The sequence below is a fragment of the Anarrhichthys ocellatus genome, unplaced genomic scaffold (assembly GCF_004355925.1).
Source record: "Anarrhichthys ocellatus isolate YVR2014 unplaced genomic scaffold, GSC_Weel_1.0 scaffold131, whole genome shotgun sequence".
NCBI classification, from domain to species: Eukaryota; Metazoa; Chordata; class Actinopteri; order Perciformes; family Anarhichadidae; genus Anarrhichthys; species Anarrhichthys ocellatus.
Genome location: NW_022280161.1, coordinates 596,070 through 607,983, shown reverse-complemented (window position 1 = coordinate 607,983; position 11,914 = coordinate 596,070). Strand labels below are relative to the sequence as shown.

General features: G+C 40.1%; 2 protein-coding genes across 2 annotated transcripts in view; one reads left to right on the top strand and one right to left on the bottom strand.

The window, feature by feature from the left end:
* Positions 1-107: 107 nt before the first annotated feature.
* Positions 108-2,933, bottom strand: LOC116399833 (DNA replication factor Cdt1-like; the record flags this gene model as incomplete). The annotated part of the gene is made up of 5 exons (XM_031877260.1): positions 2,329-2,933; positions 1,906-2,067; positions 1,427-1,710; positions 1,114-1,308; positions 108-253 (listed from the first exon to the last, which is right to left on the bottom strand). Coding segments are annotated over exons 1-5 (1,261 nt in total), but the record flags the coding sequence as incomplete, so codon positions are not given.
* Positions 2,934-9,328: 6,395 nt separating this feature from the next.
* Positions 9,329-11,914, top strand: part of LOC116399837 (piezo-type mechanosensitive ion channel component 1-like) — a 28,042-nt gene continuing 25,456 nt past the window's right edge. Inside the window, exon 1 of the mRNA XM_031877264.1 lies at positions 9,329-9,892. Coding sequence (XP_031733124.1) covers positions 9,829-9,892 — 64 coding nt within the window. The 5' untranslated portion in view covers positions 9,329-9,828. The remainder of the gene's footprint in view (positions 9,893-11,914) is intronic.

The window sequence follows — 11,914 nt, the reverse complement described above, 5'->3', positions numbered from 1 at the left end:
TATGCATACATACATACATACATATATATATATATATAGTAATGGATATTAAAATAAGCCAACTTCTAATATTTTGAGCAGAAGAAGTGGCGATTTAATAAACTAACCAGAGAGAAGGACTGGATCCACGGTGAGCTGGTAGCGGCCCTTCTTAATGCTGCTGTTGAAGGTCGGGACATTCTTCTCCTGTCGAAATGTGTAGGCTTCGGGAAACACCATCTTTATCTGACTAACGTGGCCCTCCTCAAACCGCCTGCAAGGAGGACAAAGAAAAGAGTCAAACATTAGCTTCTGCGGTCTGACAGCCAGTCCTGTTGGTGTGTCCCTCAGCTCCATCTGTCAAGGTTGTGAAGTGTCCTTGAGTAAGGTCCTGAACCTTATGTTTCCCCCTGGGCGCTTTGCAGCAGCCAACTGCTCCTAAATGCTTAGGGAGAGGTCAATGTAAAGGTCAAATTTCATGTACATGACTGTTATAAAAAGATTTGCGGTTTTTAAATCCCAAAACTTCTGGAAGATCCGTGTGTAGAAGCAAGTTTTTTTGTGGTGTTTTTTTGAGCTTTGAGGAAAACAGTGCCATATTTCAGTGCTTTGAGGTTATTGGGCTGTTGCCTTAGAAGAAAATGAAACGTATGGCCCGTGTTTACCCTATATTTATGCGCAGCTGCTAAAATTTCCCACAATCGCTTATATCCTCTGCTGTTGTGTTTCATCCCGTGCAGTGGCGCCTCTCCACACTCGCACAAACCGAGCAGAGAAGTGAAGACAACAATGAAGTAAAGACACACCAACTTGCTGGTGGATTGTGTGATTTTTTTGTTTGTAGCTGTGCTGTATTTTAAATGTAATCCGATGTTGTGCAGAGCTTCGACTTCATACCCTGGGGAATAATGGCAGTAAATTCAAGTAAAACAGACTTCACTTATCCCGTTCGAATGCCTTGCACGAAACATAGACATGGCAGTTAATTTTTAACTTACATGGGGCCCCATGGTATTACTAATACTGTGCGAATACAGTTTTGGTTACATCCCTAACCTGAAACTTGAAATAATCACTCATCCTCATTTATATCCGGAAAGTACAACCAGGCCATCCCTCCGTGATTCCACTTACTTGTGCATCATGTCCTGAACTCCACGTTTGATCTTGGCGAAGGTGGCGGTCTCACAGCGGTTGTGTAGCATGGCGACCACCGTGTCCATACTCCTGAACATCTCTGCCAGCACCTTGTACTGGAAAGGCAGGGACAGACCTGGAGGGCCCACCTGGGCTAGAGTGTGGTACTGCTGGTATGCTGGCTGCCCAGTACTATGAACGAGAAAAAACACATTTGCTTCCGATTTGGGCTTTGATTAGTGGTAATGTAGTGTCCCACCTGCACAGTGCATATTGGTTTTCGGCTACAAGTGTGTTTTTACATGCTCACCTGTCCTGGGTTTGTGTCTCACTCAGCTTGCTCTTGGCCTCTCTCTCCTCCTTCCGCCGCTGAGCTTTGGCTGCAAGGTCTTTGACTTGCGCTACAGTGAACTTGAGGGCCTTAGCATCAGAGACGGTTTTGGGAACAAGTGGGGTTGTTTTATGAGGAGCTGAACAGACTGGAGACGAGGAAGAGGAGGATGTGGCCGCTGAAGCGCTGGATATTTCCTCTGCATGCTTCTTGATCCTCTGAAGGCGAGACTTGAGGGTTGCAATGCCCTCTTTACACAGAGCCTGGCAGAAAGGGGTGCAACATTTTTCCATAGGATTTGTTAACAATATGAAAAATAAAGAATAACACCATAATCATCGTTTGATATGAACAGCAATATCAGTCTATCACACAGTTTTGCTGCAGTTAGCAACACGCACGCATGTGTGCACACTAGTGAGGCATAATCTGCAGAAAGTCCAAACACAATGCGTTACCTTGCTTTCCTGTCCTTCAGTGATCTTGCTGTTGACTTGACCCCTCTGTGGAGAGCTGTTGGTTTCAAAGTGATGATGGTTCTCAGCATTCTGTCCAGAAACGGGGGCTGCCGGAGCTGAGTGCTGCTGGGTCACCTCACTGGACAAGGACTTGGCTGCAACCTGGACATACACAACAGCGTGTTTAGTGTCACTCTATATGAACAATTTCGTGTTTTTTCGCAAGCTCGCAACCACAAAGTAGGCAAACAGCGGTTTATGGTTGCCACCTTATTTTTAACCAAAGGATGAAAACGAGCCTGTACATATATACATTGAGCTAGTGTGGATGAGGCATAACCTTGGGCGTAACTTTACAGATTTACTCAAATATGGAGCAGCCATGAGCTGGATTCCACCAGAAAAGAATAAACGTTACGTAACCTGCGGTATGTTTTGAGGTAGGACCAGTTTCTTCCTGGCCTTCGTCCTTGCTTTCTCCGGAACATTAACTTTAGCGTCTGTAACGACCTCCTCTTGCCGTCTCTTTTTGGCCGTGCTATGGTCGGCGGTGGCTGAAAACACCGCGGCTCCGAGGTCGAACTCTGTCTCGGCCGAGGTCCGCTTTGGTGTCCGAGGACTGGTGGGATCGTTCGCGGTGGTACCGATAGAACAAACTCCCTCGTTTAGCTCCACTGCCTCGTCAATAACTCTGACAAATTCTTCATGGACGGAGGACGAGCAAAGGAAACCACCTTTGTTTTTTGCGAATCTTGACCTCGTACTGGCAACGTTAGTACTGGTCTCAGATGAGCCACGGCCGACAACAGCGCTCCTGCGCTGCTTGGTTGGTTTGACCGGACCGGCGACACCTTTCTTTCTCTGGGAAAAGAAATCAGTAACTCGAGCCTGGGACATCTTCCTGCTGATTGAGGTGGACACAGGGACCGAAATGTGAAAACAAATCTACAACTCTCTGAAGTCGGTAACGGTATAAATACTGTCCATCGACAATAGATTTCCGGAAATATTCACTCTACACAGGAAGAAGAAAGGAAATTCGCGCGAAATTACCGAAGCCACGCCTCTCTGGGCACGTCATAGGATAATAAAAGAGGGATAGGCCATGTTGATGAACTAAGCAGTTATCAAAGACACTTTGTTGAATCACAAATATACTAGTAAACAGCTCTGCTGTTGATTTGATTATTTTTGTATTCATTCTTTGATATTTTTTTCTAAAACCAGTGTTTTGTGTGGCGACACTGACTCGTCCTTTTCGTAATATCCGTGTATAACAAAGCCCAAATAAATACGTGTATTACAAAATCAGACACATTTAATCGTTTATTTAAACTGTCATATAGAATGCTGTTGAACACAATTGAAAGACAGTTGGTAAAGCAATATTCTATCAACTTCTAAAATGTTAACGGTTTGCAAATAAATGTCTTCTACAATTAGAAGACACAGACACCCTTCCTCCTGCTTACATCTGCTCTGTGTCCTTGAATCTCATTTAGACTTGTTAATACATGCAATATGAACAGCTTTCATCTTTTATTTACATCCCAACCTGGCAACATATCATTTTGTCTTTTCATGTCTCAAACTGTCTTATCTCTGTGAGAGTTTGCAGGTCCAGTTAACGGCACACAGAACAAACTAGATTACAGTATAGAGGTATCACACAGCATGTTTTGTTTGGCTACAACACTTTCATCTTTAACAACATTCAGAGCAGCAGAGTGCAGAGACTTAGTCGACCTGGTCTCACAGAAATCTATGAAATGACCACGACATGTTAACAATGCATTATGGGGTGGTGGCACGTAATATATTTGTTGGCACAATGGAAAACAATACCAATGAACAGTCAATTACAGTCCTTTTTTCTTTGTGGACACATGAAGTAAACACATCCACATAACTATAGCTGCAACGGTCAGAGCTGGTGACGTACTATAAACCAGTTTTTGCCACTGTTGGCTCAAGCATAGCTATGTAGAGGCAATTAAAATACTTTAAAATACTTATAAATACCCCTCAAAGGTATAATATGCCACAATTTCCCAAAACACTATGTATATAGACTAAGCTGCCTGTATTTTTTCTTTTCTTCTAATTTTGCTGTGTACGAGACATTTCTGGGTGTCAGAAAAGAGCCTTTGGACCGTATGTTTAGGTGTAATGCAGTCAATAAGCAGGGTGAGCAGCCCTTTCTTGTTCCCAGGTCAAACACTTCCACTTTGTCAAGCCCCATGGCGTACTGACGCACAGGGTATGTGGTACTCTTTAGCGTCCGATACACAGTATCATATGATACCGTTTAAAGTATCTTAAAATTGAGTCTTCAATCTTCATCTTTTTAAAGAAATGAATTATGTCCTAACTCTAGTGTGAAACTAAATCTCTCTAAAGTTTAAGGACATGATAAATCGTTTTTGACAATCATCAACTGCACTCACATATCATGATCAATGGCAAGATTAATTTAACACAGCAATATTACATTTCAATGAGCACATTTACATTTCAGTACTGTGTGTTAATATCTCTTAATCTAAATGCACACACCTCTTAACATCAACTCATTGTCCCTTTAATCACATACTTTGTGCTTCACTTTCCTACTTCATGCACGGACTAACAGGCACCTTGAATACAACGTATCAGAGCACGGGAAAGTAACTGGATGAAGTCAGCATTTTAGATTAGATTAGATTAGATTAGAAAACTTTATTAATCCCCAGTGGGGAAACTCATTTGCCACCCAAAACTCATACAGACGACACAGTCCACATTGCACAACAGACAAAAACACATTACAAAGGATAAATAACACCAGACAATGCCATATAAAACATGATTGACATCAGAAAGATAAAAACCTCTGAAGGTGTTCATTAAAAAATCAAACTGCTGCTGGAACGAAAGACCTTCTTAGTCGTTCAGTAGAACACTGAGGCATCCAGAGTCTCTCACTAAATGAGCTTCGGAGTCCATTGAAGACACAGTGTAGTGGATGGCCTTCAAACAAGACAATTGTTTTTAACTTGGCCCTTGTTCACTTTTCAACAGCGACTTCTAGTGAGTCTGGGTTAAGGCCAATCACTGAGCCAGCCTTTCTGATCATCTTATTGATCCTGTTTTTATCATCCGCAGTGATGCCCCCCCCCCCCCAGCAGAGCACAGCATAAAAAAGAACACTAGCCAAGATCCCCTGATAGAAAACATGAAGACGCTTCCTGCTGATATCAAAGGATCTAAGTTTCCTCAGGAAGAAGAGTCTTGACTGAGCCTTTTTAAAAACAGCATCAGTATTCTTTTTCCAGTTAAATTTACTGTCCAGATAGACCCCGAGATATTTATACGACTGGACAATTTCTATCTGCTGACCTGCAATTGTCACTGGGGAGACCTCCTCCTTCTTCCTTCTAAAATCAATAACCAACTCTTTGGTCTTTCCAACATTTAATTAAAAAAAATTTTCATCACACCAGCTGACAAAAGATTCAACCTCCCGTTTGTAGGCCAGGTCGTTGCCTCGGGTAAGTAGACCAACCAAAGCAGTGTCATCTGAGAACTTCTGGATGTTACAGGACACATGGCTCTGCCTATAGTCAGCTGTATATGTTACCACATATAGTTACTAGCCTACCCCATACCAATACGTTCTCAACACACAATGATCATTAATATGAAAGGCTTAATGGGCATTTAAAATATAAATAAGTTATTCTTCATTGTGGTATCACTGCTTGATGAAGAAGCCTGATGGATTTGAATAGGGCAGTGATTCCTAACCTGACGGGGTCCCAACAAAAATCTGTGAGGTCACCAAAAAGGATAAAAAGTAAAAGATGGCGATCTGTTACGTGTTATGTATATTTTTTCAGGCTTTTCTGTAATTTACACTCACTCTGCACAAGCTGAGTTAGATTGTCGTCTTGGTTACAAAAAGGAAGCAATAAAACTCCCAGAGAAAGTTTTCAGGTAAAAATGTAACTTTTCTATCAGATGTATTTTTTTGGATTCCGTCCTGAGAACCATTAATACAAAACATACTATAAGAATTGTTGTTATGTAAGCTGAAATAGAAGTGACTAATTTGTCAAACTAGCAGTCAGGCTAGTTCACAGGAGGTGAAAACATGGCTTGTGATTCTGGGATGGCTGTAATGCCTTGTTACAAGTACTTTCTTTTATATTTTAAAAAACAGAAAACCTGCTTCAACTACAATAAAAGCTAAGTTAATTATAATCAGTTGCATGCTAATAGGGTCAGTGAGGCCTGATTACATATTTACAGTATAAACAAATGTTTTTGTTGGCTGACTAACTTCCGGATTAGGCCTATGCTAACTTGAATGGGGATAAAATAATTTAATCATGCGGCCCATTTAGACTTTACAAATGTTATCCTGCCGAAATGATCAAATTCTGATTGTGAAGCTAGATTGTGAAAAGTATTTAGGGAAGTTGGGAACTTTTGACGATCCACCAATGCAGCGGCCCACAAGGCCACTGGGCTGCATTTAATGTGACACGTCTGCTCTCACGCCACACCTCCATTTTCTCACACGACAACCTCAGCTTCTGCTGACTCATAGACAAGTCCAGGCTGATTCCCACTTTATGATGTTTTACTCAACATGTAATCCTCAAATCACAGGTTTGCTGGGATCAGAATGACCGGTCTTCAGCGAGTTATAAGTGGAGTGAGAAGTTTTCAGTGAATCACATTTTTTTTGCTGAGCTGTATAATTGTTGTTAAGATTCAAGTACTGATTTTCTCTTTTCTCCCTGTTAAAGTTTTTTTGGGGGGGAGTTCTTCCTGTTCCGATGTGAGGGTCCTGGGACTGAGGATGTCGCATTTGTACAGATTGTAAAGCCCTCTGAGGCAAATTTGTGTTTTGTGATTTTGGGCTGTACAAAACTAAATTGAATTGAATTGAATTTTATAGCCTCCATACTCCTTGAGTAACCTGATAACATTTTAGGGGCCACAGCTCATCATGGATGACAAGACCACAAAGTACATTAAAATAGTAAAAGTGTAAAGAGTAAATGTATACAATTGTTGTTGAGTCTTGGTCAAATAGTGTTACTGTATTTTTTGATTGAGACTACCAAAGGGAGGTCATTTGCTGATGAATGTTAGTGTTGTAAGGGCTAAAGTGCATAATGGAGATACAGAGTTTATAGAAGAACATTTATATTGGACATGACTAATCTGTCCAGTAAGCTAAATATACAGAAGGTTTAAAGTAACTCCAAAAGCAACTGTGTAGAATAATTAATCAAAAAACAGGTTTGATGTACACCTTAGCACAGGGTGTTCTGTGGTTATTTTACAACAGTCTGACTCGGGTTGCACAAAATGTAACCAGCAAATCTGCCGTGCATCATTGTGGCTTTACATTGTGCACCACCACTCCAGCTAGAGTCTACAGGTAGAGCAGATACCTGCTGCCTTCACTCAGCTGTAAATATAGTCACCAGTATAGTATTACTTACTGTCATGACAGACAGAGCTTTGTTATGCCTAGTTGGCATTAATGTCATAACAGCTGGTTGAAAAAATATTAGTGCTGGGCAACGATTAAAATATTTAATCGCGATTAAAATATTTAATCGCGATTAAAATATTTAATCGCGATTAATCGCACGGATTTTTTGCGATTAATCGCATTGTTATGGCAAAGTTCAATAATGAATTCAAAAGTAGTGTATTGCGCACTTTTATTTTAAAAGTACTGCTATATGAACAAAAGGGCAATAACATTTGGTTCACGAGATGCAGGTAGCATGTTTTATACTTAATGTGAATATAATTCATACTTTGTTGGCATCTTATTCTGAAAACCGGATGTTCGTCTGAAGAAACCGGATGTTGTCTCACGTTAATCTTTCCGCTAACTTTCAAAGTCCTTCGCTCGCTCCCGATCTGTGCCGTTTAAATGCGTCTACCGTGAATTTCAGCATATAGGTGCACTAAAATGTAAGTGTCTGCTGAGTTGACCACGGAAATCTGAGTGTCTGCTGACTTTACCGCAGCCATGTCCAGGGAGAGCAACAGCTGGTGCAGCTTCTCTCTTTATTTCTGCCACCCACCTCGACCAGAAGCGGAAGTCGCCTTTTCTCTACGGCAAGGGACATCATATCTCCAATACAAAACGATAAACATGAGACATGAGACAATAATAAAAAATTAAAAATACTTACCTGTTTTTTTTGTTGTTGTTTTTTAATTAATATTATTCTTATTATTTTTTCCCCATCTCAAAAGGCTCAAGGACATACACACACGTTCACACACACACACACACACACACACACACACACATACATACACAACTGACTATAGGATGTTTGCTGGCTTTTATCCCACTGTTCTTGTCATCCTCTTGTTGTTATGTATATGTATTGTCTCTTGTCTTTCAATAAAAAAAAAATAAAAATAAAAATAAAAATTCTAATAAATTAAAAAAATGCGTTAACGCGCGATAAAATAATTGTCAGCATTAATTAATGAATGCGTTAACGCGAAATTAACGTGTTAACTTGCCCAGCAGTAAAAAATATATTAATATTATTATTTAGAATAAAGTAATTGTTCTGTCACAACAATTAACTAAATTACACGTATTGCAAACAAATTCATGTTTGCATATTCAAGTTTCTGTTCATGCAACAGAACTGTCAGGAATCTATTTAATCAAAAAGCACCATAAACCACCAAAAGTATTCAGCAACTTAGCATACAGACACATTTCACTGAAAAAAAGGAACTTTATGCTCATTTAGGCAATGATGTCTGGAGGCTGGCAAATATGCTGATCAAGCATACTTATTCATCAGTGACCAGGATTATTGACCTAGCCTATTATCTATAAATTATTTTAAATGGGGATTTTGACTGATGAACTTTTTAAACATTCCTGGGGGTTGAGGAGTGATGAGCCCTGCTGTGGGTAATGTCACAGACTTTATCGATACCGAATCTCACTCTAAACTAAATTAAAAATTTGGCAGTACTATCTATCAATGTGGACCACCGAACCCCCCATGCCCGTGGCCCCCCTTGTCCATGTTCGTCCCTATTTTTCCACACACAACCTTGTAGAGTGTTTATTTTGACACTGGGAGGCGCCACTGATACACACAAAGTCATTTATTTTGGTGTCGGATAAGTCATATATCCGACACCAAACCTTTAAGGAAGACCTATTTCTAGCACAAGCGACTTGTATTGACTGACGCTGTCATGTCAGAAATGCTAATCTATAAACAAGCAAAACATTTTGAAACCCATGCAACCCAACACCCAACTACCAATAAATATATCATTATTTTTCGACGCTCTTTTTTTGCTGAGCAGACACTTAACAGCAAAACTTTGTAATCAAACAGACGTTGCAAAGCAGAGCAGCAGATTCACAAGCTGTGCAGTGTTGGCTGAACAAGAAGTGAGAGGAATATAGTGCAGCAGGGAGGTGACCAACAGAAGCGGCAGCAGCAGCTCTGTGGAGAATAGCTCCTCTATGAACGCCCTTCAGACGGACTTGCCTGTGAATCACATTTTCCACCTACAATACTGTTACTTCAGACTGGGCGTCTCCGAAGGAACACATGCAACAAAACCTTTCTTCCTCACCGATAACTTCACTGAAAGGAGTCGATCTGGAGCTGCGCACTCAGCGGACAGCTTTAAACACACACGAAGACAAATACAATTGACTGATTGGAAAGTTTGTTTGAAGACTTTCTGCTAAAGTTGTTCTTGTTTTTTTGATGGAAGATAATGAGCGAGTATCGGAATAATGGAAATGGAGCCGTATATGTTAGCGAGTTTCTGCCCTGATCTATGGAAGGCTAGTTATTGATAGTCTATATCGTTGTTGATTATCGGGGACCGAGTATTGATCTGTAGGCTACTGACATGGATCTACAGGTGATTGTCTGGGTGCTCTACTGCTTTTTGATGCCCACCGTGCTGTTAACAGGTAACTAACTTGCATTTTGCTTAAATAAATGGAACTGTAACAATGAACATGTGTCAAACTATGAAATTCCATTTACGTTGACGTGAGGGTGAAACGCGTAATGTAATCCAACACACGTGAAGCAGCGGGAGAGAATTGTAAAAACTTCGCTGCAACTTTTACATATAACAGCATTTCTTTGGTGTCTGATTACTGGAGGCTACCAGTCGTCGCGACAACGTGACGGATAACGATAATGATGATGATGAGGTAGTTAGAGACCTATTCATTAAGTTGAATAAAACCCCAATCTATTAGGAAGAGGTGTAACTGTGGACTGGACTCCTATGGTGTAACATTGTTGTTGTGAAATGGGATAGTGACACTGTTAGAGAAAAGATGAATTTAATTCAGATTCTAAGTGATAACTTTGGGGTTGGAATTTTAGCCCAATCATATATTTTTAACAGGTCATGAGTTGTTTTCTCATACAATATCATACAAAAATTGTTTAAAAAAAACTTAAACTTGTTGGTCTATTTCTCTGCTGCTTTGGTGCTCGGCCCTCGGGTATCTTACTGCGGTAACACCAACGGGAACTGCCAATCAGAGTCACAGCAGGGGCAGGTCTTCTTCTGTTATTGTTTATTTGCCGATCAACAATTTTAACCTGCTCCTTTACTTTTGATTGAAAACATCATTTGTAAGATTTAAATGTTATACATATATTTTATATGTATAGCCATGGATGGATGGATAAATGGATATATCTCCATGCTTTTGTTTCATCCCCTTTGAGAACTTTTTCTTCTTTTGCATCCCATTCATTTGAATGTGCAAGGGCCAAGGGCATGTCAGTAATGTCAATAATTTACTCTGTGTTGAGGTGTCTTTCAGAAATTATTATGACTCTATAGGTCTCTAGAAAATAACTTTTGAGGATGCAGGTTTACTTTGTGGCAGTACCAGTTGGTCTCATAGAGTGACTCTGCCTGTTACCAGTTTACCACAACTATGTTGTACATGCAGCCATGTGGCAAAAAAGAAGCTTTTATATGAGCATTTTCAGCATTTAGATGTTTTGTAACTCTTTTACGACATGGCATGTGTTGATTCTCAACTGACAGCTCGAGAGCCAGCTTAAATGACACATTCCAGTTAGACATGGTAGTTAGACATGGTAGCTTGTAGCAGTAATAACACTAATCCGAGCTTCACCAATGAGATATGAATGCTATTTCACATAACTGAAAATCATGATTATAAAAATGACCTAATTTGGATATTGAATTATTTTGATCCAAAAGTATTGCACTTATAGACAACCTTGTTTGTAAGCTTTCTGGTTATCGATAATGTTTATTCTTGAGGAAGATGTTTGTGTCTTTCTGAGGGCTGGTTGTATTAGACAACCTGGAAAAAAATTGTTCAAAACGAAAGGGAGGTCAAAACTTTACTTCTGATGTAATGCCCCAATAGGTAAAAGCAAACCCACTTAGTGATACCGGAAAGCCTTTGTTAAGACCAAATTTAGCTGGCTAACCAGCTAATCTTACTCTCTGATACAGGGCTCAAATCTCATAAATCAATCACAGTCAGATTTACACCACACACAAATGGCAAATATTCCAAAACACAGGCAGTTTAACCATCATTTTAAGCTCTTTTGGCTTCGGGTTTATCTCTTATCTCTACACCAGTTTATGAAAAATTAGTTTTTGTTTTAAGAGGTTCCATATTATGTGTGTTTGGGTGATAGAGAGAGAGACCGAGAGAAAGAAAAAGTAAAGAGGGAGCGTGTGTGTGTCTTATGACAGGATGTCACGATCTAGAATTTGCAGTATTTCTGTTCACATTTGACAACTGAGTCAAAGGAAGTGAAAGATGCCAATGAAGTTACTCACACACACACACACGCACACACACGCACACACACACACACACACACACACACACATATACACACACGCACAGTCTACAGCTGGTAAAGTAATGCAATAAAGTAAATAAGCAAAAAAGTTTAATAAAGCAGTCCCATAATGC